The sequence below is a fragment of the Etheostoma cragini genome, chromosome 4, assembly GCF_013103735.1.
Source record: "Etheostoma cragini isolate CJK2018 chromosome 4, CSU_Ecrag_1.0, whole genome shotgun sequence".
Lineage (NCBI taxonomy): Eukaryota > Metazoa > Chordata > Actinopteri > Perciformes > Percidae > Etheostoma > Etheostoma cragini.
Window position 1 is genome coordinate 24,371,594 of NC_048410.1, and position 27,297 is coordinate 24,398,890.

The 27,297-nt window shown below is 41.4% G+C and overlaps 1 protein-coding gene across 2 annotated transcripts in view; it reads right to left on the minus strand.

Annotated features, from left to right (window-relative positions):
• Positions 1–221: 221 nt before the first annotated feature.
• The window catches only part of LOC117943172 (receptor-type tyrosine-protein phosphatase gamma-like), a 455,813-nt gene continuing 428,737 nt past the window's right edge, over positions 222–27,297 (minus strand). For both annotated transcript variants that reach the window (XM_034869129.1, XM_034869128.1), the window contains exons 17-29: positions 25,217–25,299; positions 24,352–24,486; positions 23,122–23,256; positions 21,465–21,640; positions 16,777–16,912; positions 14,890–15,036; positions 13,429–13,522; positions 11,740–11,816; positions 9,631–9,759; positions 7,232–7,378; positions 6,163–6,305; positions 3,788–3,923; positions 222–1,875 (exon numbers count right to left, since the gene is read on the minus strand). In XM_034869129.1, the coding sequence (XP_034725020.1) occupies positions 1,726–1,875; positions 3,788–3,923; positions 6,163–6,305; positions 7,232–7,378; positions 9,631–9,759; positions 11,740–11,816; positions 13,429–13,522; positions 14,890–15,036; positions 16,777–16,912; positions 21,465–21,640; positions 23,122–23,256; positions 24,352–24,486; positions 25,217–25,299 (1,688 nt within the window). In that variant the 3' untranslated portion in view covers positions 222–1,725. The remainder of the gene's footprint in view (positions 1,876–3,787; positions 3,924–6,162; positions 6,306–7,231; positions 7,379–9,630; positions 9,760–11,739; positions 11,817–13,428; positions 13,523–14,889; positions 15,037–16,776; positions 16,913–21,464; positions 21,641–23,121; positions 23,257–24,351; positions 24,487–25,216; positions 25,300–27,297) is intronic.

Sequence of the window (27,297 nt, forward strand, 5' to 3'; positions counted from 1 at the left end):
ACCTGGTTGTAGTTTGTCAAATGTTTGAAATTTAAAATCACTACCGGTGGTGTGTTGGATGTGTGTATTTGTGTGTGAGTTCAGGTGACGTAGCAGCATACAAGAACGCAGAGGGCCGAGGGAGTCCGCTTCCAGATAGATGGCTGTGAATCAGCTGCGAGTACCGGAGCACTATCGGCGCGCTGGAAATCAACCGCCAAAAAGGACATGTACAAAAATCACAAAGTTATTATGATAAGGATATATTTATATATGTATACATACAGTATTTCCATATATTAAAAAGCATATTATGAATTTTACAAAGAAATAATAATAAAACTTCACAGTAGCAGTCATTACACCACCTTAAGTATTCTAACATGGGCGTGACTCGCTAATAAAGAGGGAGTGTGACAAGAAAACAAGGAAGAAAACAGAAATTGAATAGTAGGATTGAGCATCTAGAACCGGTTCCACCTTGGAAAAAAAAATCACGATTCCAATGGAATTGTTTTTTCATGTGTTTAGAAAATTGTTTTGCAAATTTCCGAACTTTTGAATCTAATCATCGCTTCCAAATTTAACAGACGCAAGTTTTGGTTTCCGTAGCGACCTCGTACTTCCAGGCGCTTGTTGAAGCCATGGAGCACAGTAAGCAACACCCTAGTGTGGCTTTCCAGTTATGAAACTGTACTTCACCATAGAACAAAATCAAATGTTCCTCTCATCTGGGAAATATTGCTGTGTTCTATTAATTTATCTGAGTCGGAGTTCTGACTAGAAAGACAGACGTTGCCTAGCAACACACACCAACACGTCCCCTTTCCTCGGATTTAAGAGCTCGGTACTCAGACAAGCTTGTAGACACCGAGCAAGAATTCCGATATCCGTGGTCCGAGTCGGATCGTTGAGGATAATAGAAAGCAGCATGAGCCTGTGACCTGCTTCAACTCAACCCTCAAAGAATTGAAGTTGATAAGAACCGGAATTGGAAGGAGAATCGCAATTGGAATCAGAACTGTTCACATCAACGATGCCCGACCCTACTGAACGATAAGAGGAAACTACTCACTAAAAACAAGCGCTACTTGTCTGTGGCAATAGGTTCCAAGATCTCGGTTGTTGTGATACATGAGTGGTAATATCAGTAGGATATGTGAGCAGGGCGGAGGAGGTCACGCTGAGCTGTAGTCAAACAGCTTTTTGTCACTGAGGCGGAGATTCGGTGCCTTCCTCTGCCCACTGTCTTTAAATCAACTGGTAGCTGGCAGGCAGAACAATGTCCTTCACAGAAGCAGTTGATTCAATAAGGGCCAAAGCCATGGAATGTCGAAAAAAATAAAATAATTCAAAACTTGAGTGGAGAAAAGCCAAGTGAGTCAGCTTTAGTATAGGCAGTAACACTGACATTGTATAGTGCAAACAAGAAAAGACAGAAGAGTGTTTCTCGTTGCCTACCGACCGAGGCCGTCGTCAAACTTAAAAACGCAGGTGCAATCCCTTCAGTAGGAGAACATTAAGACATAAAATGGCGAAAAAAATAAATATCAAAAACTTTTTATCAGTGTAAAAAAGTAATCAGGTTATTCGTTTTAACCAAGAGTCTGGCAAAAAGGCCTCAAAAAGTCTTGTTCACAAGAGTTCCTTGACGTTTTACAAAGGTAAGGGGCTCCTTTCTGGCGCTCCGAGAGACCCCAGACGCCCTCTGCTCCGCTAAGCTCCAAGCCCCCTGAAGGGCTCCTCTCACACCAGGGACTCCATGCTCTCTGCCTGGTCAGACTGGTCGGACATGGACGCCATGGTCCCATTACTGTCCCCGACCAGGGTGCACGAGCTGTTGTCCTTTGAGCTGACGAGGCTGAGCAGAGATGTGTATAGGTACTGGTACTGGTCCTGGGAGGCCATCAGTGACAGACAGAGGGAAGGGAGAGAGAGAGAGAGAGAGGGGGGGGGGGGTTCAGGTCAGAACTAAATACTATATGATAGAGATAGACCTGTTATTGGTCTGTTTTGTTGCAGATTATCTGTATCGGCGTTTTATATGCCTGGTAACTTTTTTTAATTTTTATTTAACCTTTATTTAACCAGGAAAGTCCCGTTGAGGTTAAAAAACTCTTTTTCAAGGGAGTCCTGGCCAAGAGGCAGACAAAAACACAATCAATTACATTTATAAAAGTTATACAACACAGATAGTTAAAAACATTTACAATGTAAACAGGTCATTTCAGGTTCTCCCAATCTGGATTTAAAAGCATTTAAGGAAATAAGTTCAGATAATTTCAAGTCTTTTGCAAAGAGTTCCATGCAGAAGGAGCGGAGTAGACAAAAGCCCTTAAAACTGATAAAGTTAATGAATTAAGAAGTGTTCTACTTTGGCTCGAGCACAGCTCTGTGTCGGTCCCTCTGCTTTGGTTTCACCCACCTCTGAGTTGGACTTAATGTCCCCCCCACAAAACCATCTGACTATATATTTTTGTTTTTAATGTAAATGCATATTTGTTGCAAATATCGGTTATTAATTTCATTATCTACTATGAATCGGTATCGGTTTCAGCCTCATAAACCAGTACCGCGATCCCTACTGTATGACAACCGAGCCATATCCTGTAGTTCAGCGGTGTTAAACTTGATTTCCCTACAGGCCACACTGGAAATGAGATTAACAATGAGACATGTTTAGTTTATTGACATGCTTTTATTTAAGGTAACAAGACAAAGATCTTTGACTGTTTTACTACATGTCCCATGTAGCTTTCTCATTTACAGTTTGGTCAACATAATACCCTTAAAAGGTCAGGAATTTCTAAGTCTGAAAGTCGGCAAATCTGTAAAATTCTGACTTGAATATCACTTAATTACAGTGTGAAAAACAGTTTCCTGTCTTTTTGGTTCGATGCATAACTAGTCACCAGCGGCCTCCCGATACGAGATCATCAAGCAATTATTCTACGAATTTCAGGACATGCTGCTTAAACATCCAATTGGACACTTTTGAGTCTAAGGACCTCCTTCTCAGGGAAGTCCTTTGTTGACGTAATATTGCTCCGCTCCGTTTTACCTGATTTTGCAGCTTCTCAGCAAACTGCCTAAGGCTTTGGCCTGGTACAGTCTCTGAATCTGCAGCTTGCAACAACATATGCAGTGATGTGACTATGGAGGAGGGGGGCATGGGATTTCTCTTTGGCAGACACAAGATGTCACCTGTCAATACCACAAAGGCACACATTATATTCTTGCCCTTAATTTAACTTCAAACCTGATTTTATCACATTTTGACACAAGCAACACCTCTGATTGGTAACATGTGCTGTTATCCTGGAAATGTTAACCGCATCGCAAACCCGCAGACAGCTAGCGAGCCCCTACCATTTAAAGTCTGCGACCGTTTCTGTACACAGTCTTGTACATTTGCCTTTTTGGCCGTTTTCAACAAGTCATTCAGGGCTTGTTAAAAACGTGGCTGTATGAGCTACGTCTCCATAGTCGGCGTGTTGGCTACAGTAGATGGCGGTCGGCACGCCTCCAGTTTGGAGAAGCAGGCCCGGAAGCAAAGCAATGTCCTGCTGTGGACGGGGCAGCAGCTACATTTCAGACACTGAAAAAATAATTATCAGTTTAAGTGTACTCTGTATGTATAGAATATTCACAGCTCTACCTTGCTACCGGACAGCCCTTTCCTTTGGCACTACATTTTTTCAACCGTAGAATATCCGTATTCATGGCTCATTACAAATACCTTCTTCTGACTTGGAATTATGGCTTGCGGCTATATTTGTAGTTGTATAGTTGCAGTTATTGGACTCACAATGTCTGTGAAGACTCCGGGCCTCATTAGGTTGATCATCTTGGCCACTTGGTAGACATCAGCGGCCCCCTCGCTCTCCAGTTGCTCAGACAGGGTGGTGAGGGCACATAGCGTGCCGGCGGACACTGTTCCCAACCTGCCATACACACACACACACACACACACACACACACACACACACACACACACAAAGCCAGGGTCTGGGGTTAGCATGCACATTAATACCAGGAAAGCGCTTATAGTATGTTTCTCTGCTGGTTCCTCAACATATTGTTGATTTTGCTCTTTTGACCGCTGAAGCAGTAATCAAAATGAAATATCTCTTCATTGTAAAGCTGACAAATAAAAAAGAAAACTAAATGTACTGTTTTGGGCACATTTGTAGTCAACATTCAATGTAGCTACATTTGATGTCAGCCAAGCTATTTTTTTTTACATCATCATCAGCAGCATTTGGTGCCTTTTTACGGAAGAGGATTAGGGCCACATGTTTTATTTGAGTTCTGAGTTTAAAGCCAGAATTCTGAGAAAAAGAGTCAGTGTGGTGATTAAAGGCAGCATTCTGACTTAAATCAAAAGTGAGAAACAATTATTTTTTTTACTTTAATCTCAGAAATATTACAACATCCATTTCTAAGCCAAGGACCCCTTAACTGAAGACGGAGCATGGACCTCCTGCTACTTATATAGTATGAAATGAACTGGACTTACAATAACGTGCAGGACGGCCTAAAGCCTACATACCTTTTTTTGCATGGAATACTAAGCTATTGAACAAGACTAATAATTTGTTGGCATGATTTATGAATCGTGTTTTAATGTTACAAATACAGTGAATGTATCTGTGGATGGATACCTTAGTGACTGCCCTACCTGCAGGCCAGTAAGCCGGTCATCACCGGGGGTTTAATATGTGGGATCCCATCATACCCATATCTTCCCCGCACAAACCTTCTTAGGAGCCCTCCACAAAGTTCAGGTTCTTTTCTAAGACTTTCTCATTTTTCAACAATGAACAATAATTTGGCGCCCCCCTGCCTTGACTTTGAGGACCCCCCCCTGATTTATAGCACATGAATCCACCTGAGGATGACAGCGCAGCGCGGCGTCAGGCTCCCTTGGGGAACGTCCCAGTGTAACGGCTCTCCTCCTCCATTAGCAGCCCTGTCAGGGGCGCAGCACCAACCGCTGCTAACAACCACGCCTGGCTGGATAATGAGCGCGCAAACAATTAGGACCAGCCTCCAACTGACAGCCGCTGCGCTGGTGCTAGCCGGCTACGCCATGGCAACCAGATGAAGTGCTCAATTAGTCACTCTTCTTCTCGAGGATGCGACAAGCAGTCTTCATTATTCTAATGAATAAACATGAGGCAAGCTGCTGGATCAGTGTTGTTCAGGAACACTAACGCGTGTCGATACTAAAGACACTTTCATTACGTTTAATTGGCAGTTTTCCTTGGGTACCTGTTGGGGGAGTGAGGGGGTTGGAGGTGCTGTCACTTGTTGTATAAAAAGTTAAACAATATGTGTCTTTCCCCACTGTTCTCTACTGGCAGGATAGTCAGGCTGCCAGGGGCTCTATGGGCCTGTTTGGGCCTATACGCTTTTTGTTCACTTCCTTCTATGTTCACAAAAACATCTTGATTTCTTGATATACATACAGTATATTTATATATTCAGAAATCATCACAACCACATGCTAGATAAGACCTATGAGACATCATTAATAGTTGAGCAGTTGCATATTTTTGTATTCCCAACTTGTATATATTTCAAATATTTGTTCTTGTATTGAATCCTATTCTTATTTCATGCATATTGTATGTATGTATATTGTATCCTAGGATTTCATTCATAAATATATTCTGTGCTGCATGACTGACAATATCTATCTATCTATCTATCTATCCATTTATCCATCTATCTATCTATCCATCCATCTATCTATCCATCCATCTATCTATCCATCTATCCATCTATCCATCTATCTATCTATCTCCGTCCCATGGTGTTGTTTGTAGTTATTTGTCGCTGTTAGTGTTTTCTTGACTGTATAAAAATAAAAATGTTATCCCAAAAAACAAGACACACACACACACACATATATATATCTATATCTATATCTATATATATATATATAGATATATCTATATATATCTATATATATAAATATATATATTAAGCTGGGAGTCGATGCTTCAGAGCCAGTAAATATTGGGGATGACGGACCCAATGACCTAGTGTTATCTACTGTAACCTTTCACTAAGCTTTCCTAATTTCACACGGTATCATTTCCTGTACCTACTTCATACGAGTCATAATAGTTATCTACTTCATTCGAGTCATAATAATAAATCAAATGTATGACTGACTCATCGTGGACGATGGTCGGTCCGTCGCGGGTGGCCGCCTCCTCTTTGATGACGTTGATGAGCTCGAAGGTGCTGCTGATGGGGGCGTCGGGTTTCGGCCACTTAGGGCACTGAAAGTGCCGAACCTCTAAAACATAGTCATCCTGGAGAGAGAGAGAGAGAGAGAGGGAGAGAGAGAGCGAGAGAGAAAATATGAAAACAGAGTTTTTAAGCAATATGCAATATGAAGAAATTAGATTCTTATAACAATGTAAAGACATAGGAGAATGTAACGGTGGTCTCTCAATTTTCAATTTTTTAATGTGTTTTTCACTGTGTTGCCACAGCATAAGAACAAAAATACATATAAACAACAATGAGGAGAAGATACTGTACGTCAGATATAACATTACAAGTGAACAGGATGCTTATGATATGAATTCAGATAATAAACAAATTATGTGCATGTTCCTCAAAGGGTACGTTGAAACGATAATATAAAATAATCTGAATATTAAAAATGATAATGTACTGCATTCTCTACTTATTTTGCCATATATTGTGGCAGAAGAAGGTAAGACTCTCTCCCTCTCTCTCTCTCTCTCAAAATCAAATTGCTTTTTTACGAATAATGTCAGAGAAACAAAATTGCCAAAGCATTAACAATAATAAAATTAAATAATAATTAAATGAGAAAAAATGCATACATACAATTCATTGAATAAACTAAAATATACAATATACATTTACAAACAAAGAAACATAAAGAAAACAATGAAATCATGTAGAAAAAAGTATGTGTGTGTGTGTGTGTGTGTGTCTGCATATTTATTTAGGGTCAATAAAAAACTGTATACATACTTTGTACCAGTAAAGTAATTAATCGTAAGTGTCTCTCTCTCCCTCTCTCTCTCTTACACACACACACACACACACACACATACACACACACACACACACACACACACAATCTTTCTCTCTCTCTCTTACAAACAAACACACACACACACACACAAAGACACACACACACACACACACAAACACACAAAAACACAAAAACACACAATCTCTCTCTGTCTCCCTGAATTACCTGCGTTGCTTCCAGGATGAAGTCGTGGATGTTGATCTGCTCCTCATTGGACAGACAGAGCCGGTCATTACTGAGGAGAGTGACAGTGAACGCCTCACAGTTCATGGCCTCCTCCCGACTGGGCCAGTACACAAACTCATCCTCTGCCTGCACAAGAGAGCACAGAGAGCGTTTCACTACTGGGTTCATTCATTCACTTACTTCACGTAACGTTGTGTCACAGGATACAGTATCACTGTAATACTGTATATCCTGTGTAAAGTACACAGTGTATTCTAATACCCTACATGTGTTTTGTGTGCAGAAATCTTAGCGTGTAAAGTACGCTTGTAACTAAAGCTGTCAGGTGAATGTAGTTGAGTAAAAATTTGAATATTTCTCCTTGAAATGTAGCGGCGTAGTAGTAGAACGTGGCATGAAAAGAAAAGACTCAAGTAAAGTAAAAGTATCATGACATTTATACTTAAGTACGTTACTTGAGTAAACGTACTCAGTTACATTCCACCACTGCCAGTGAGTCACTGAATCTGCAGTAGTTGGATGTTCTGCCGTTCCTGCAGAATCTATGTCCTATGGCTGATGTTGCAACACATTCTCCCTGCCCATCGCCTTTGGTGTTTGTTGTTGGCGTGTCATATCATGACGCTGTGGATCGGGACATAGGTTTAACTGACATGCAGCACAAGAACGGGACTGGAAAAGATGTTGGGTGGGGTGTAAAATGTACGTTTCAGTGACAAGAATGGGACACGAACCCCGGTCTCCAGGGGTGAAAGCCCTGTGTTAGACCCAGCCACCCCTCCAACCAACCATCTTATGCAGATTTTCGGCCTTTCATACTACTCTCCACCGTTGTCTCTCTTAACACTACCTGATCTTACAGCGTGGCGGTCGAGCTGCTGCTCTTCCTGGTGCGTAACCATTCAGACTCTTAAGGTTTTTGCGTTGGTATCTGACGCTTAGAAACAATTACCAAGCGTCAGGATTTAATGAGTTGGGAGTGAGAACGAGTTAGATGTTGCAATCGAGGGAAACCTATGATAAAGATTAACAGAATACCATGGGTAATGTTGAACTCAGCTGTGACCCAAGCTTTCAATTACAGAGTTGTTAATAAGTGACCTAATGTTCCAGTTAGTTAAAGTGCACCCATTGACCTACCATATGACCGGCAATTTGCAAAGCATCATTACACAGGCTGTATGTCTGGTTTACAACTAATGAAAGCTTCTTGTAAAAATCCACATCCTTTTACTATAGGTAGGTATTTACTTATATGAAAGACTTTGTGGTGTGTATCACTTTCCATTGTCACATTTTATGGGAACATACAGCACATGGTTAATTGTCGGCCTATCAGAATGTTTCTGCCTGTGGTCTAGCCCTCTGGCAAATGTCTTTTTTGTGAAACGTGCCCCGGAGGGGACCAGTCACAGACTGATGGCAGCAATAACGCAGAGCTAAATAGTTTCTGTGAACAGAATCATGGACGGAATTGTGAAATGACAATTTAAAAAAATTACAAGACAGATTCCATAGAGTCCTACATTAAGACTACACTCACATTGCTATGAGTTTTGCTACAATCTCTGTGCACCCACATCTCTGTTTAAACTAACACGCCCAGATTCCAAACCAAAATGAGTCAAAAGTGTTTCCAAATGTCTTTTTGGGGCTTGGAAACACTAGAGCAGGGGGAATGAGAGAGGGAAACGCCAGAGCATGGGGAATGAGAAAGGGAAACGCCAGAGCATTGGGAATGAGAGAGGGAAACTTAGCAAAAGCCATCTTCACTGTGGAGGGTCTGGAATTTTTTTTACTTTGGCCCATGTCCACAGCATTCTGGGATGGGAAAAAAAGATGTGCTCTGGTAAGCAACGGAGCAATACTGTAAATGGACTGTACTTGTATAATATAACACTCTTCTAGTCTTAAATACTACTCAATAGTACAGGAACCATTCACACACATTCATACACTGTGGCTGAGGCTGCCATAGGTGCCACCTGCTCATCAGATAAACACTCACACACATTTACATGCAGATGGTGCAACATTAGTGTCTTACCCAAGGACACTTTGACATTGAGTTGCAGTGCCAGGGATCAAACCTTCTGATTGCCAGGCAACCGCTCTAACACTAAGCCGCAGCCACCCCACACACTGAAAGCAGGTATGTTTCTTCAGGCTTACCACAATTACAACAAATTACCCATGGTAATATTGGCTCATGAAGATGTGCGTGTGAGTGTGTGTGTGTGTGATTTATAATATTTTAAACACCAGCTTAGAGGGCAGACAATGCAGGTGTTCACATGCTTGTTAAAGTGGTGGATGGCACTAATAACTGTCATGTGTGTGTGTGTGTGTGTGTGTGTGTAAGTGTGTGTGTGTCCTACCAGTCCATGGTTGGCCGGCAGCATAACAATAATTTGTGCATTATGGTCCCAGATCATTCTCCAGAAGTCTTTAGTGGTGTGAGGCAGAGGATGCTGGGTAATGATGAACTCGTTACTCCGGTAGTAACCCTGTGAAAGACAACAACCCCAAAACCCAACCGGTCATTGGGACAGGTACAGTACATTCATTTGGGTTTAAAACTATAGTGTTAACATAACTGAGTACATGACCAGCTCGGACTCAGAGACTCATCTGCACTGTTAGGATTTGGCTTCATTTTAAAGGACTGAACTGAGCTTTGAGGGGAAATCACATTTTGTATGAAACCTGCCGTCGTAAGGAAAATACTGAACTGCTGTTAGCTGACCCAGGGGCGGGGCTAGAAGGGGGCACGGGGTGGCACATCAAGGTGAGTTCACCAGTCAAGGAGAGCACTACTCAGCCTGCTGAGTCATGTATTTTGTGATTCTGGAGGCGCTTTTCTTCAACTCTGAGAAAATGTCATCATTGAATCATCAGGGCTATCTTGGCTGAGCTTAAGACTTCAAAGTGTTAATGGAAAGCCTGTATTACATACTCTGTGATGAAGTAGAAGTCTCCATGGTTACTAGAAACCAAGACTTGATTAGTGTGATTCACAAAACTGTAAATCCTTATGTGTAATACCTTAATGGTTCTTAGTGGACTAAAAGTCAGCATATCTCGGCCTCTGATGGTTTTCTAAATCCGTCTTACCCCTGACAAATGAAAAGTACGGAAGTGCCACACAAAGCTCCTAGAGAACCCTGTTAAAGAAGCAGTCCCTGATTTTGATATAGCAACCTAAAATCTCCACATATCTCACACTTTTGAGATTTAATTCTGAGCTTTGTCTACGCTACTACGCTACGCTACTATCAACATGAGCTGGGAGAGCATTTGGGGATTTAGGCATCACTAAAACAAAAGTGTAATTTCAAACACACAGCCAAGGATACCAGCTGAGTGTTCACTCTGCAGCGTTCTAAAACCTGCCAGATTACACGAATACCACGAGACGGTGTATCATCTCCATAACAACAACTCTTTGTATCATCTCCATAACGACTCTTTGCTCTTCCGTTCTAATGCTGCGTTCCAGGCAACCCGTAACCCTTGTGTTTACAACCTTCTAGCTGTGAAAGTGCCCAGGAACGGCAGTCCACGTGAACTTTTGGTCTCACACACACATAACAATGTTGACCCCTGTTAATGCTGTACAGACGCCGGTGATTAACGGTGAGAAATAGAAATAAATAGACATATACAGGCAGCAATTACGCAAATTGGCATCAAAACATTACACAATTGTGTACTACTACAGATTATATTTATTAAATGAAGCCCAAAATATGTCGCTGACTATACATCACTAGAATCAGCTAGCGCTAGCTAACGTGGACGGTAGCTAGAAGGGTTTGTGGTGACTTTGCCTGGAACGCTACCAAGTCGTGAGTCGTGACTTGAAGTTGTAACCTACGGACTAAAAACGGTGTCTGGAACGCAGCAGAACTTCCAACTTTTAGGGTTTTTGTAGCTTGAAATATGAATGTGAACAAAGTTAGTGATAGTGAGATGCTACAGTTTTAGTTCTCTGATTCACAGCTTCATTTCAACCATCAGTTTGTAACATTGAAAATAAAATGTACTATGGATCATTTTATCTTTGATGTGTGTCCTCAGAAGTTAACGCTACGCAAGATGCAATGTGCACGTAGACGGTAGGGCACTGCAGAGAGAAACATACTCGCCATTGTCACAACGTGCTTGATTTAGACAGGCGTGGCAAACAGGCCGGTTCAGACTAGCTCTGGGTTTTAAAAGAAAGGCCTAAGGCATTGCAATTCAGTGGATTCTCTTGTTGAACAGAGAGCGCCATCTAGTGGGCCCAGAAAATAAAGACACTAGTTCACGAAGCTTCATTCGGCCATCACTAGTTCAGACTGCTGCATCTTTTCCCAGTGACGTTCTAAAATGGTTTTGTTGCGAATCTTTGGTCTGAAGTGGGCTTTAACCATGCTCTGATTCAAAACATCAGGGAGAGACAGGAAAGAGCAAGGAGTGACAGAAGAAGAAGAAGAAGTGCTGACCATGATGTAAGAGGCGTTAATGTAGTCCGTGCCTTTGATGCCGGGCAAAGGTGCTAGGCCCACCCTCGCTCGCTCCGCTGCAATCAGAGAGACAGAGACAGGGGGGGGAGGGGGAGAAAAATATAGCCATTTACCAGGTTATCAGAACAGACCAATCACAGTAAGAGGCCAATACATGTGCATTTCCTTATTATTTTGTTGGTATTAGTTGAGTGTAGACAGTTGTTGGTGATTCAGAGAAGCCAGTGACTAAATCAGGGGTCTTCACATTTGTATAGGCCAAGGAGCCCTTAATTTTAAGAGAGATGGAGCTGGGACCCCGCTGTACATTGTTAGCTTGAATATAAAACTGGACCTACAATGACATGTAGGGCAGCCTAAAGCCTTTACACATAGCTTTTTAGTATGTAGAATACTTTGTGCTAAGCTATTAAAATGATGCTGATAATTATCAGCATGATGTTATAAATCGTGTTTTAATGTTAAACACACATGTGGCCCAGTGAATCCTTAAAATGAGCTGTGTCTGTGGATGGATACCTTAGTTACTACCTCACATATCAGGGGATTCTTTTAGGCTGTGCATAAGCTGCAGAGTAGTCCATATGAAGGTTAGGTTTTGAAGGCTGATATGAAAATATTATTCTTATGCTGAAGTTGCAAACGTAGGGTTGTTCTTCACATTCCCATTGATAGGAAACTGATAGCAACACAAACCTTGAAGGGAATTTAAAAAAAATCTTTTTACCTTGTGAACCAATCTTACATGTTGTACAGTTTCCCTTAAAATTCATTCATGGGTAAAAAATGATCTCTCTGTATGAAACATCATTGACATTCAGAAATAAGAATCTCTATGTACCATTCTTCTTTAATGGAGATAAGCTCAGATGTTTTCATTGACAGTATTGGGCAAGTTACTTCCAAAATGTAATACATTATTGATTACTAGTTACTGTCATTTGGTAGGAGTGACTTAGATTACAATATTAGTGTCTCAGAATTGTGATGCTTTACACTAATTTTGCCTTACTTTTAAGTTACTTTCACCAAAATAAAACAAAAGTATGGCTTGGCTGATAGCTTGTGAATTTCACCACGGGATCAACAAAGTCTCGTCTTTACATCATAACTTACTATACTATTTTGTATTATTAATCTAAATCTGTGAACTAATTAAAGCTATTCAATAAAAACTAAAACATACAATAGCCTACTTTGAATTGTAGTGGACTAGAAGTGACCTAATAAGTAGTAGAATATTTAAATACTAAATTAAAAACCCCTTACAATTGAATCGAAGTAGAACTATGGTATAGTTACTTTCCACGGCTGATAAAATGTACTGATATTACGTGTAGCAAGCTTAAACATTAACTCACGACACGTGTCATCTGTCACACAGCGTAAACAAATCCTGAAAATGATGTCTATGTCACAGATGTATCCGTGAACGCGGTCATTTCAACCACCGAATCCAGCAACAGGATTATATTATTGCGTTACAGCAAAACGGAATACATTACTGTAATTGCGTTACTTTTGTAATGTCTTATGACTGTCACTGTTTATTGAATAGTCCCAACGGTTTCTAAATCCAGCTGATTGTATTATTTTCTGCTTTGGTTATTACTCCTGGCGAGAAGGTGTCATTTCAAACATAATAGGGTTCAAGAGTGTAACACTTACACGGCACCACGGAGGAATTCCGATTTTTCTCTTTGTTGCACTCCTTCTGAGCGTTGAAGCATTCCATGAATCTGGCGTTACACTGTGTTACCATCTAAAACACAAAAGAAGAAGAGTAGGTGGGTAAGTTACACTTTGTCAAACTTTTAAATGGCATCACAACACGTACATTATTTGCTAATACACAAGATTTGGGGAAACATGCTTCGTATTGTACCTTGGTGTCAGGATAACATTGTACACATTTGTACTATAAACTTAAAATCTTTTGTCGTGATCAAAATGTATATATCTCTTTTCATGCAGGCCTATTACATGAAAGAAATGAACTTGTCAGTGGAAAAACACACTTCTCCCTCACTGCAATTTTTCAGAATAAAGTGCATTGTGTCTGTGTGTCATTAGTCTGGATCAACGACAATTCATTTCCTAGCGGCAATTTCTGGAATAAAAGCTGAAGGTAAAACAGAAAGCAGCTCTTGCTTGGAAATCCCCAGCAAAGAGCTAAGAAAACACAGCAAACCAATCTGGCTCAAAGGGAAACAACCATAAAGGATGGGTCAAACACAGGACTTTCACCCAGGAGACCGTCCCGTTCTTCCCGTGTGTCATGGAACCGTAAACCTGTTTCTTAACTCAAGGGGCCATGTTTAATTCTTCCCTGGGCCCATCACAGAATTTTTTACAGATTTTGTAAAACTGCCTTTGATGCACTGAGCGTCTCTCTCTTCCTCCTTCTCTCCATCTGTATGCAACCTAATCCAATTAACGCATGTTACTAACTCAACTTCTTCCCTTTCCCGGAGTCTTGTGCTCTCTCCCCCCTAGTCTTGTGCTCTCTCGCCCCTCTCCTCTCTCCTCCTCTCGCTTCCTGCAGGTGTTTCTGGCTCTGGATCTGTGGTTGGAGTCACCTGCTGCCTCCATCTTCCTGCTAGACACTCTGCTACAATTCTCGATGTCTCTCTCTTTCTCTACCTCTCTCTCTCTGTCTCTGTCTGTCTTTCTCTCTCTCTCTATCTCACTCTATGTCTCTCTCTCTTTGTCTTTTTCTCTCACCCCCAACCGGTCAAGGCAGATGACCGCCCACCCTGAGCCATGGTTCTGCTCGAGGTTTCTGCCTCTTAAAGGACGTTTTTCCTTGCCTCTGCCTAATGCTTGCTCTTGGTGGGAACTGTTGGGTTTCTGTAAATAACAGCACAGAGTACGGTCTAGACTTGCTCTTTGATAAAAAGTGCAATGAGATAACTGTTTTTGTGATTTGGGGCTATATAAATCAAATTCAATTGAACTGAATTGAACCCTCATCATGCATTTGTTTTCCAGTCTAAACAGGTCCTCACAAATTGTCATACCTACACATACAGTACACATAGACACCCTCTCCCAAAACACATGTTTGTGTATAATGTATAATGACAAACTTAATGTGGAATGAATAGTGAATGTCCTCTGTCCCTTCACCTTGAACTGTTTCTCCAGATGTGTCCGCCTGCTGTGTCCGGGCGTCGTGATGCTGTGGAAGTAGCTGTGAAGCTGGTTGGCTGACACTTCCGTCTCCTTCCCCAAAATGGCTTCCATCAAGGCCTCGTGGATGAAGATGTACTGCTCCTGGATCCGCCAAATGGTGACAAAAGACAAACAAGATGTTCAGCACCTGGTATGGCAGATGGTTTGTAATGCCCAAAACCATAGAACCAAAGTGTCCATTATAACAACATATTGGGGTTTCCTTATGACTTGAAACATGCCGTGCAGCAACGTGACTGTTCTCCCTGTGAAAAAGCTTTGAAAATCACACACACACACTAAACTAAACAGTTGCAATACTGTATGCAGTTTTGTTTGAAGTAAGTCGTTATTTTCAGAGATAAAAAGAATAGAATTCAGAACACATATTGATACAGATAAGCAGAATAGAAGCTGCTGCCAGCAGAGACATAGACAGGGGGACAGGGGATATTATTAAAGTTATTACAATGCTTTGGCCAAACACAGAAGAGATGTAGTAGGTAGATTGTGTGATATGGTTCTCTAGGCCAGCTATAGCAAACACTATGTTGAGGAAAAAGATTCCATTGGTGGATCTGTTGTCTGTCTGTGTTCCTGTGTGAGGCTGAGCATGGCCATTCTGATTCCATTCACCTGCCTGTTCATTCCCCCACCTGTAAGCCATCTACTCCTGCCCCGGTATTTGACCCAGTCTCACACTCCGCTCTTTGCAGTCACAGTGTTAAGTTCTGCTCTATTTTGCTCTCTGTTTTTGCTTTCACCTCCTCTTAACTTATGCTCTGCCACGCTTCATTTGCTCGTTTGCCTCGCCCAGGATTGTCCGGTTGTTCTCAGTTTGCATCCAGATCTGCACTTGCAACCCTCCCCAGCTTCCCTTTTGAGCTCTCACTTTTGCAAAAAAACGTTTAAACCTGCTTTGTCTGCCTCGTCCAGTTCTGTTTTGAAGCGCAAACTTAACAAATATAATGACTAAGTGGGTAAAGGCAAATAAAACACCTAGAACAGTCCTATAACAATATCACAATATCCAAAATGTAAGACAATATCTAGCCTTATGTATCGATAAATTAACCAGCCCTACTGTCTTTGTCTAAATGTTGTAGCAGAACCCCTCAGAGAAAACAATGAGGCATATGCATATGTTGTTGTCCATGCTTTTATAACTCGATTGCTACACTGCAAACAAACAAAATGTCTCTCTGATGCTAGGCTTGTTGGAGATGGACTGCACCTGCGGGGGCAGGGACAAAGGTCTGTGATAAAGTTGGACAGTTTCCGGCCATTTTCTGCAGCCTTCAGGCTGAACAGGAAGTGACAGAAACACTGTGGTCCGATTCCGATTTAATAAAATGTAATCAGATATCAGCTGGGACAAAGTCTCCAGTTGTTTTAATTAAGACAGAGTAGCTCTCAAAATGCTCTATATGGGATCTGTTGCTGATTTTAATTAACAACAGACTGTAAATGATCCGTAATTCCAAATAAATAAAAAGTTTACATAAAACGTCATGTTGAGTTGATTGTGAACCAGCTGTTAAATCAGCTGAAAGGCCGGTGTTTCCCAGCATGCCCTGGGTCCGCCTGGGTCTTGCAGTTGGTGTAGAGCAACTGTGCTGTCTGCGTCTTAAACCTGGGCCACCTTGATCTCGCGAGGTCATCGTTGCCTACGTGTGCATGACGTCAGAGCAAGTCGGGATCAAGTCGGATACAAATCTACCCACTATCTGTCCCGTCTCTCTCGTCTCTCCGATGGGAGGGACAAAGACGTGAGGAAAGGAGGCCAGTGGAGGAGTCGAGGATCCAATTTAATCAACATGAAATGCAGTGAGACATACAAACCTCAGTCTGGACTAGGTAGTTGCGCTGGGTGCGTATGTGTTTGAGGAAGCCCAGTACATTGACTGTGCTCTTGTCCTTGATCTGCCGCAGCATGCTGTCTACGACAATGTACGTCCCCGTCCGTCCCACTCCAGCACTGCAACACAACACAAGCCAGAAAGATGAAAGGAATGCTACACGTACGGGAAATTAGTAGAGATGAGCGTGATCACGGAAGGCTTGTGACATGTGAATGGATTGACAATTGTTGAAAAAAATAACAGAAATAAAGTTCTTTAAAGTAGATTTTCTTCAGGGCTAAATTACATGGAATCAGATTGGTGCATTGACTCCAGTACTTAAAGATAGCGATACCAGTGATTTAGGCAGTATCGGAGCTTTTTACCATTCTTGTATCTGTATTGAAACATCTCTAGAAATGAGCATTCCAATGGATATTAAATTACTTTTAAAAACATTGACTACAGAGGTGACAGTAGAAAGCCTGTCAAGAAACGAGGGATTTAGACATCAACAAGCAATATTGCAAACACATGGGCAATCCCTTAAATGTGTTTTCCAATGACATTATTTCATTCAGTATTTCATTTACTGCTGTACACAACATACATGTACTTGCAGCAGCCATTTTTATTAGCATCTTGTGGGTGGAGACAAATTTGATAGGATAATGTCAGGGGTCTATGGATGTATCTAAATAGTGGAAAAACCTGGTTAAAAAAATAAATAGAAATGCACTTTCTGATAAATGTCTTGAACTAATTGCAAACTCACCAGCATGGCAATTTAGCAAAAGCAAAACACTAATCCATCAATGTGCAAGTCCAGATTCATATGTTCACATGATGATGATATTTACTGTATGGGTATTTTGTGGGACTGCAATCATGCAAATCATAAATATACTGTGTTTAATATATTGTATACATGTTTGGATTTGGTGTGTGTGTGTGTGTATTTAGTTTTATTTATTCATAAAAGAAGATGCATATTAATTAACATTTCTGTAAATGTGCCAGTGTGTCTTTGTGTGTGTGTGTGTGTGTGTATGTGTATGTATGTGTGTATGTATGTGCATGTGCACATGAATGGGTGTGTGTGCGTATGTGTTTGTATAATATGTGTGTGTGCATATATGTGTGTGTGTGTGTGTATGTGTGTGTATGTGTATGTATGTGTATGTATGTGTGTAGTTTGTGCATGTGCGTGTGTATGTATGTGCGTGTGCGTGTGTGTGTATATACTGTATGTATTTGTGTGTGTGTGTGTGTGTGTGTGTATGTACTGTATGTATGTGTGTGTGTGTGTGTGTGAGAAGGTGTGTCAGATGTTAGTTTGTCTAGTTATCTGTTGATTGTTACAGCAGACTATGTGAAGAGAGAGTAAACATTTGTGTGTGAACAGACGCTGCAGTTTGATCTCATCTTATCGTGTGAGTGCACAGTGGCAGATGCACAGCACTTTGGATTAGGGCCGCAGAGCAGATAAGACCAGATTTAAATAATAAACCTTGTGCAAAAAAATCCCCAAACAAGTTGAGCAAACGGCTAAACCACTCTTGACTTCACATTCTCCTAAAGAGTTCAATATAACAAACGTGTCACAGTATTGAGAACATTAGCATTGGCAACGGAACTAAATGAAAACATGTGAAGTGAAATTGTAGTGACAGGTATTAACATAGAAACGGTAAAGTATATATATATATAATAAAATAAATAATATATATGTAGTTAATATAACTACATATCATGTCAGATCCAAGATGGATAATTGGTCATTAAAGTCCACAACAAATTGTACTTTTAAAATCATGAAAATATATTTGATTCAAAACACTAATTCTTCATTGCCTGTATTTAATATTCCACTCACAGTACTTCATATTTCCTTGTGATTATCCTGTCACCTGTCACAGACTGGGTATTGTATTTCATTGATTTATTTGTGATACTGTATTTCAAATACTTATCATTAATTTGTGATACAACTGCAAATAAGCAATGACCATAAGAAAGTCCACTTTTTACTGGCGTGGTAGCCATGTTGGGGCTGAAACACATTCAAGTGATGGGATTTGTTTTTTTTACTGATCAGGACTGATCAATCCATCGAGGAAAAGAAGAAAATACAACAAAAGGAACAGAGTGTAGCTGAGCAGTGTCTACATGGGGATAAGTTGACAGCATGGCCACAGATCCAGTTAACACTTATGCTGTTCTTACAAATCCAGGACTTTAGATGTCCTGTTGCTTTAACGCAGCAGGGCAGCAGGGTGAACGTGAGTGTCTCTGTGTGCTGTGTTGGTGCATAATGAGCAGGAAGACATCTGTGTGTGCCGGTACGAAATGCTAGTAATGAGTGGTGTGTCTCCAGCCACAGCGGCGAGCAACTGTGACACGTTATTATCTATGATCACAGCGCAGATGATAGTGGAGAGCTTCGTCCTCCTTCTCCCCCCGGGGGACACAGTGAGTGCACAATTACCAGTAATTTCTCTGCCTGCCTTACTGTAAAATGCCCTTAAATACAAGCTGGCAACTATGACAGCAGGTTCAATGATGCTGCTTAGGCTACATCTACACTGTTTCCATTTTAAAGGTCCCATGGCATGAAAATGTCCCTTAATGATTTTTCTTTTTAACATTAATGAGTTCCCACAGCCTGGCTATGGTCCCCCAATGGCTAGAAATGATGATAGGTGTAAACCGAGCACTGGGTATCCTTAATGTAAATTGACTGTGTTTATATAGTGCTTCTCTAGTCTTAACGACTACTCAAAGTGCTTTTATATCATACAGGAACCATTCACCATCCACACACATTCATACACTGTGGCCGATTCTTTTGTACAAGGTGCCACCTGCTCATCAGATAAACACTCACACACATTTACACTCCGATGGCGCAACATCGGGGGCAACACCGGGTTCAGTGTCTTGCCCAAGGAGACTTCGACAGATGGGTCGATCTGGAATCTTGCTCCGCATGACTTTCAAATGAGCAAAGGGGCAGTTGGTCAAGGATACCCCACCCCCCCAACTGCCGCTTTCCTCCTCAAATGACAGACTCAGAAATGGCACATACTGATTTAAGCTCATTGTGGGACTGGCTCTAGTTGCTGTGATTCTGCACCAAGGCTGAATTTCGGGAAAGAGACTTCAGATACAGTATTAGGGGACCACTAAGGTCTATGTAAAAGAGACTTCAGATACAGTATTAGGGGACCACTAAGGTCTATGTAAAAGATACTGTAGATACAGTATTAGGGGACCACAAAGGTCTATATAAAAGAGACTTCAGATACAGTATTAAGGGACCACTAAGGTCTACATAAAAGAGACTTCAGATAAAGTATTAGGGGACCACTAAGGTCTATAATAAAAAGCATCCAAAGAGCAAGAGGAAAAAAGAGAAAACAACAATATCTTTACACAGGAGAGTTTTAGCTCCAATCCAGAACCAATCTGCGTCTACATTAACACGTCTGAAAAGACAACCCGTTGTCACTCCCAGCTTGTACAATACGGCGCTTGGTCAGTGTCTCTCACTCTGTGCTGTAAGATGACAAAGTTTTATAGAGACGGTAGGGAGTAGTGTGACAGACTGAAAACCAGTGTTGGGTGGTTGGTTACGAGGGTGGATGGTTCAAACACCCAAGGACTTTCAGCCAGGAGACCTGGGTTCATGTCCAGTTCTTGTCCCGCGCGTCACTGAAACTTACATTATGTAACCCCACCCACCATATTTTCCACAACCCAACAAAGTTAAATGTACGTTCCGACCCAGATTGTTAAAAAGTGACGGCAAGAGTCCCGGCCGTCTAAAGGAGACTATTTGCGTCATTAACAAACGCCAAAGGCACCTGACCAAGCGTCTGTTTTTGACGCGATGGGAGTTGAGAATGTGTTTGAAAAACGCATATCGGATGATACAAACTCACTGGGCATGCGCGTGCGTATATAACAAAGAAGCAGATTGTCTGAACTTACTCTGCGGTTGGAAATCATGGATGTAGGGTTGAAAGTACAGAAAATACTTTGGAGAAGAGACAAGGAAGAGCAGGGATTTCCTAGCTTGGAGCGAAGACGAGGTGGAACTGTTCCGAGAGGTATGTCAGCTACCTGTCAGGTATATTGTCAGGTCTGACTTTCCAATTGTCTCTGTTTGTGCCCATCCATGCTAAAGAGCAACCCTGGAGTTTTCAAACCAAAACGGGGGCACCGTTTTTAAATGTCTCCAAAATGGCGGAGTAGTGTGGACGCGAGGTGTGTGAACGTGACAAAAGATATTAGTTTTTGAACCAAAATGTAGTGTACAGTAGATATAGCCTTAGATATGCAGCTGTGGTGAAAGCAGATGAAAGTGTAAAAAAACACAGCGGTATCACTGTGAAGTCAATTTGTAATTTCTCCGCCAATAACACAAAGACGTGAATAAGATTGTGGCATTTCTTATGGCAGTTCAAAGAGTGTATTCTTTACAAACACACAACAGATGAAAGTGATGCTTTCGTTTTACAATAATTCCAAAAATACCTTATTATATAATCCAAGTGTACAAAATTGAAAGAAGCCAAACAGACAGACGCAGAATGCCCACACTCACTATGAACATGAGTACAATGACAACACAAAAGACACAAAGATGGATGGAGGGAAGAGTGATGAGGGAACTAGAGACATTACCTGCAGTGGACAAGCATGGGGCCCATGTCAGGCTTCTGGGCGGCTGAGGACCTGCGGACAAAGGTGAGGACGGGCAGGGTGTACTGGGGGACACCCATGTCGGGCCACTGGGTGTAGTGATACTGGAGCACCGTCCGTTCACTCTGGACCCTTGCTTTAGGGTTCCCCTTCCCACACTGGGTGGAAGAAAAGAAGGAAAGGAGAGGAGGAAGAGATGTTAGGTTGGAGAATAATTGTAAGACAAAAGAGGGTGATACAAGGGGGTGACAAAGAAAGACAATTAAGTGTAGTGCTGGGGCGATATTCTTTTGTCCCAATTCGATTATTTCACAATACATGGGAAGCTATTGGATGTGTGTTGTGATTTTCATTTATTGCGATTGGATAGTATTAAGTGCATAATGCATACAAATTTCGAAAAAAAATTGTTTTCAGTCAGACATTTATGTCATTTGTAAAGAACAACATAAGATGGATCTTCTGCATTTTCTGCTTTAGTTCTGTTTTGCCGAAAACATACAGTAGATGATGTAGTCACTGTCAGTGGTATCATATAAACAGAAATATTTGGGTGAATTAAAGGTAAAAATAACTAAATAAAAAAACATTTATTCCAGTGTAAACAATCAATAAAAAAAATCATTGCTACAAATAACCCACCGATAATTTCCAGGAACGTACTAACCCATGACACGATGGGGTAGGAGGGAGGGTCAACCATGCTCTCCTCCCTGCCTCTACAGCCACGTGGTTGTGCCAGGTGTTGTTTTTTTAAGTCTCTGTGTGTTTAGCTCTCAGTAATGTTCTGTAGCATCTACCTGAATCTCTGGTGTTTGTCCCCTGTTAGCGTTCCTGTTTTTACTTTGACGTATCATCCTTATTTAATGGTGGCTTTCAGCTGTATTGGAACCCTGCAAATTGACTGCTGAAGCAAAGCCAACATTTCCTGCTGTTGCTGCTTCATATGAAAATCTTTCCACTGGTGGAACAGGAGGATTTTTTTTATTGTGAATAAAGGTATTGGAAATAAAATTTGTTTGTCTTAACCCTCATGTTGTCCTCTGGTCAAATTGACCTGTTTTTCTATATCAATGTTCTTTTTAACTACCCAAAATAACATGATTGATTCCACACAACGCTCTTTGGCAAGTACATATATTTACTTTCAATAATTTTGGTGTGTTTTATTCAATTTTATTGCATTTGAAAAACTAATTGAAGTGGTTTCAAAATAGTATTGAGTAAAAGTTGACATAATCCAGTGTGTGATTATCCATCAACATACATTTCTTTAATTTTAGTCTAAGTAATTCCTAATTTCGGCTTTTATAACTTAAACATTAGGTATCATTTCCTATAAATGTGGTTTATTCAATAACAATGCGTCTAATCAACCAGACATGAACATAATGGGCTTTTTCTGGTCAGCAGATCAGTTTTAAATATTGCGGGGGGGGGGGGGGATAATACAAAGAGAAACAGAAATGCTTTGTATGTTCCACATGGTCAGAATCCAGGGGTTACATGAGTAATAACAAATACCTCAATGTGTGTTGGGCAGGCGACAGGCTGTTACTGTGGTTTGTGATTAGCAGAACACATCATCGAGGTTACTCTTGGCTTCACCTTGCTGTGCCACTCTTTCTCTTATTCTCACCTTTTTCACTTTGGTGTTGCTCAATGTGAAGCAGCGGACAGTGTAGCAGGCGTACACTAAACTGCTTTTCAGTGTGACCACCATGTTGCCGTACTCTTCACTGTTCTCTGATGGCCAGTACTGGTCACACTTTCTCTGTAGAACACACACACACACACACACACACACACACACACACACAAACACACAAATAAGATACAATTATTGTCAACAAATTGTGAAGGAGGTAAAGTTTGTCCATTTTACCAGTATCTTGTTGCAGGAAACCTCATTCAATTTATCATTTTACCCATTAAACAGATCAAATACCTGTTTCTATCAGCATCGCTGTCATGTTTTCACCGTGTGTGTGCGTGTGTGTGTGTGTTACCATGGCAAAATGTGATCCCGGAGGGAACTATCTAGGTTGTCAGGTGATTATATTTCTGCCTGTCTGTGGACAGATTCTTGTCACTGCGATAGCGTCACAACCGTGCAAGGAGCAGTCACAAAACTTTACAGGTGTGTATTTGAGATCAAGACAAAGGCTGAGTTTGAAGATGGTTGTGGTCCGAGCAATGGCGCCAGAAGTCAGGGGGTAGGAAGTAGGGAAGCTACTTCATGCCCCTTGTCTAATTTGGCATTGTGGCTGGTGTCATCCCATAAGAATATGGTCTCTAGTGTTTTTGTAGCGGGGTATTTTTTCCAGGGCTAAACACAACCAGAAGGGAACCAGAATGACAATAAGTAAATGAAATAATCTTGATGACCTGATTTATAAAAAACCCAGACCCTCTACCTTTTAATTCAAGAAACACTTACAGAGTAGCATGTAGCAGCTGCTTCTTTTCTATACTTACTGAGAACGGCCTACCACCTTATATACCTCCAGAGAAATGATAAATACTTTTATAAATATAATGCTCTGTCACAGTACAAGACTCGTTCAATAAATGTTCAGGGGACACTCAGATAAAAGTCTAACACAGCTTCCATAAACCTTGGACATGTTTTCATCAGCACCAAGATGGCACAGGGTCTAACCAGGAAAAGTGCAGGTGTCAGAGATAACATGATTGTTGACTTTGTGAGCCACCGAGGTTTGGGAATTGGCTCATCTAAATCAAGTTAGTGGTTAGTTACATTGGGTCTAAATGTGCTGTGGAGTGATGAGTCCATGCCACAATATGAGACAACTGTGTTATCCTCAAACATCACAACGTAAAAGAGTGTGTGAGAGTCGGAACCTACCCGGCCTTTCTCCATTAAGTTGGTGATCATGACGATGATGCAGGTGTTTTGCTCCCAAACCATCCGCCAAAAGTCCTCAAAGGTGGACTTGAGAGGTCCCTGGGCTGCGATGTATGCTTTGGGCTTGTTGTAACCCTAACGGATGAATGAGTCGGATTATTAGTTTGGCAACTAGTGACACATAGAAATTACGTCATGGATTTCAGTGTGTTGTATCGTCTTCTATGTTTGTAGTAGATGTTTAAAGTACAACAAACACATTTCATTCCAATCACAAACTTTTTTTCTTGACAAAGCCAGCCCAGTGTATGCTGCCCGTTGGAGAGGCCTATGACCAATCACAGCTTGCCCAGTATCTTGTTTGAATTTGGTTGACCAATATCAACAAAGTGGGCCAGCTGACCTATCAGAGCAGACTGGGCTTTTCAGGAAGGTGAGCCAAGAGCTCAGACATTAGGCTTGTTTGAGATAAGTCACGCCCAATGCACGCTGGGAAGATCTGTGTCTGACTTGATCCCAATATGCTCTGACGTCATGCACGTGTAGGCAACGCTGACCTCACGACCCAGGGCATGCTGGGAAACGACTGGGTCTGGGCAATATGTGTTTTCTTGGTAATGTGTTTTTTTTAACATCAAAGCCTGTAAACCTATTCTAGTATAACCCAATAGCTGAAAATGAGTATAATAGAAGCTCTTTAATGTATTACAATCCAAATTCTTCCAAAACTTGACATAATGACAATAATACATCTCTGTATTCTTTATTGTCTTATATTTGTTTTTAAAGTCATCATCTCCAAAATGATTCCTGTCATTATACAAGCACACAGATCAGTGTTTGATATCCAAGTGGAAGCACTCACATCCACATAGTTGGCGTTAATGTAGTCGGTGTGTTTGGAGTCCTTCCCAGCCAGCGGCCGGAGCTTCACCCTGCTGTGGTCATCTGAGGAGAAAACACAGAGCAGTCAATCAGTGAGCCTGTCTGTGTGACTCAACCCACGGCAAGAGCTAACCTCCACTCTAACCCTAACACACGGTGCTGTCCACGTTCAGTGATGCTGCTATCTTGGTGCGCTGCCAAGGCATCCCTCCCAACCACGAAGCACATTAACCTTTGTGGTTGAAATAATGGTCAAACTGGGTTGTGTAGCTTTTTACAGACAGCTAAACAGCTTGGGACCTGCCCTTTGCTACTGCATGCACTGTAATGAACACAAGGCTGAGCTGCTTTCAACATGGCAAATGGTTGTATGACACATGGAATAATTATTACAGATGGATGTAGGCGAGCGCCAAGCATGCGTGTGGTGCTTTGGGACTAGAAGCATGTCGTACGTTTTGGCTCAGCTCGTGTTAGAGCGCAGTTGGTTGGTTTTCAACTTCAGACAAATTCGTCTGTAAAAGTAACAGAAATCGCCAGACAAATGTTGGGCTTGGCACTTTAAGATGCTCTGCTTGCCCAGGGACTTGACTATTTGAGGTCCACTACGGATTTTATTGAACTAGATAGATTTCTGGAGCAAACTTTAAAAAGTCTTAAAATCTAATTGGTGACACAACATTTACTTTGGACGTTGACACTTCCAGGGGAATCTTAATCTATTTATTGGGCAATTATGTGACCTTTGCTTTCATGCCACCACTTGAAAAAATCATCAACAAGGTTAAAGATGACCACATGGCCAATTTACTTTCAATATTCATGATCGCAGAGGCTGAAGAAGAACCCTACAAATCTCGGTGATCCAGATGCATTTGATCTAGAACCATCCTGATCCTACATGGCTTGGTACCTTGACATCTACTGAGTACATTTATCATCTCCAGAGAAAGAACATTAATTGTTAATTCCTAGACTTCTGATTTTTTTTCTTTCTTCACATTCTACTCTTGGAAGCATTTTCTAGCAGCCCTTGCTACAAACCCTCCTTAATAGTGAACTACAGTGAATGGTGTCTTATAAGAGGAAACAAAAATCATTTTTTAGGCTTTTCCGTCTTTATTTGAGAGGACAGCTAGGTGAGAAAGGGGAGAGAGAGGGGAAAGACATGCAGGAAATTGTCACAGGTCGGAATCGAACCTAGGACCTCTGCGTCGAGGCATAAACCTCTCAGTGTATGTGCGCCTGCTCTAGGCTGGGCAAACCCGGTTCCTTTTAAGGATGTGGATATGACACATGCCTTTGGTGTGGGAGACCTGGTTTGATTCCCACTGTGTTACATCAACCAATGTGTCCCTGAGCAAGACACTTAACCCCTAGTTGCTCCTGATGCGTGCGGCCTCTGATGCATGTAGCAATTATAAGTCACTAAGAATAAAAGCATCAGCTAAAGGACGTGTATTGTAATAAAGTCATCAAGGACTTGTAGGTTGTCTCAAAGGCTAGTTTGCAATGTTTTGGACTGTGTGCTCGACCTAACTGCTTTTTAACATACTATATTATACGGTCAAATCTACAGTAACTCTAGCTAGGCTACGTGCAGAACATTGTATGTTATGTCAGAAGTGAAATAATGGCTTTTGTTGTTGATTTGCTTTACTCTGAGCTCAAGGAAAGACTTCACTCGCTGGTCTGAATCAGATCCACTCATGACTGATTCGGCTGATTCGCGGTATCGACTGACTCACGCGAGCATCAACAACTCACGAGTCAGCAAGGGCTCGCGAGTCATCGGCTCTAAGTCTGCGGGTCGGACTGTCTCTCTGCTCACTTAAGTTGACTTGTGGAGTTGTTGCCTATAAAATGTTAAGTTGTAAAGCTTTTTGCAGCTAAGATGGCTAGGAAAATTAGTAGCTAATGTTTTAAGAGGTTTGTGTGTGGCAATGTTTTTGTTTTAGATTGATTGTAGTAGGACTCAACTCATCCGGGTTAAGGACACTAGAGACTTGGGTTAAGGATCTGAGTGTATTGCGACTCAAACAGGTTTAGCCTGCTCTACCA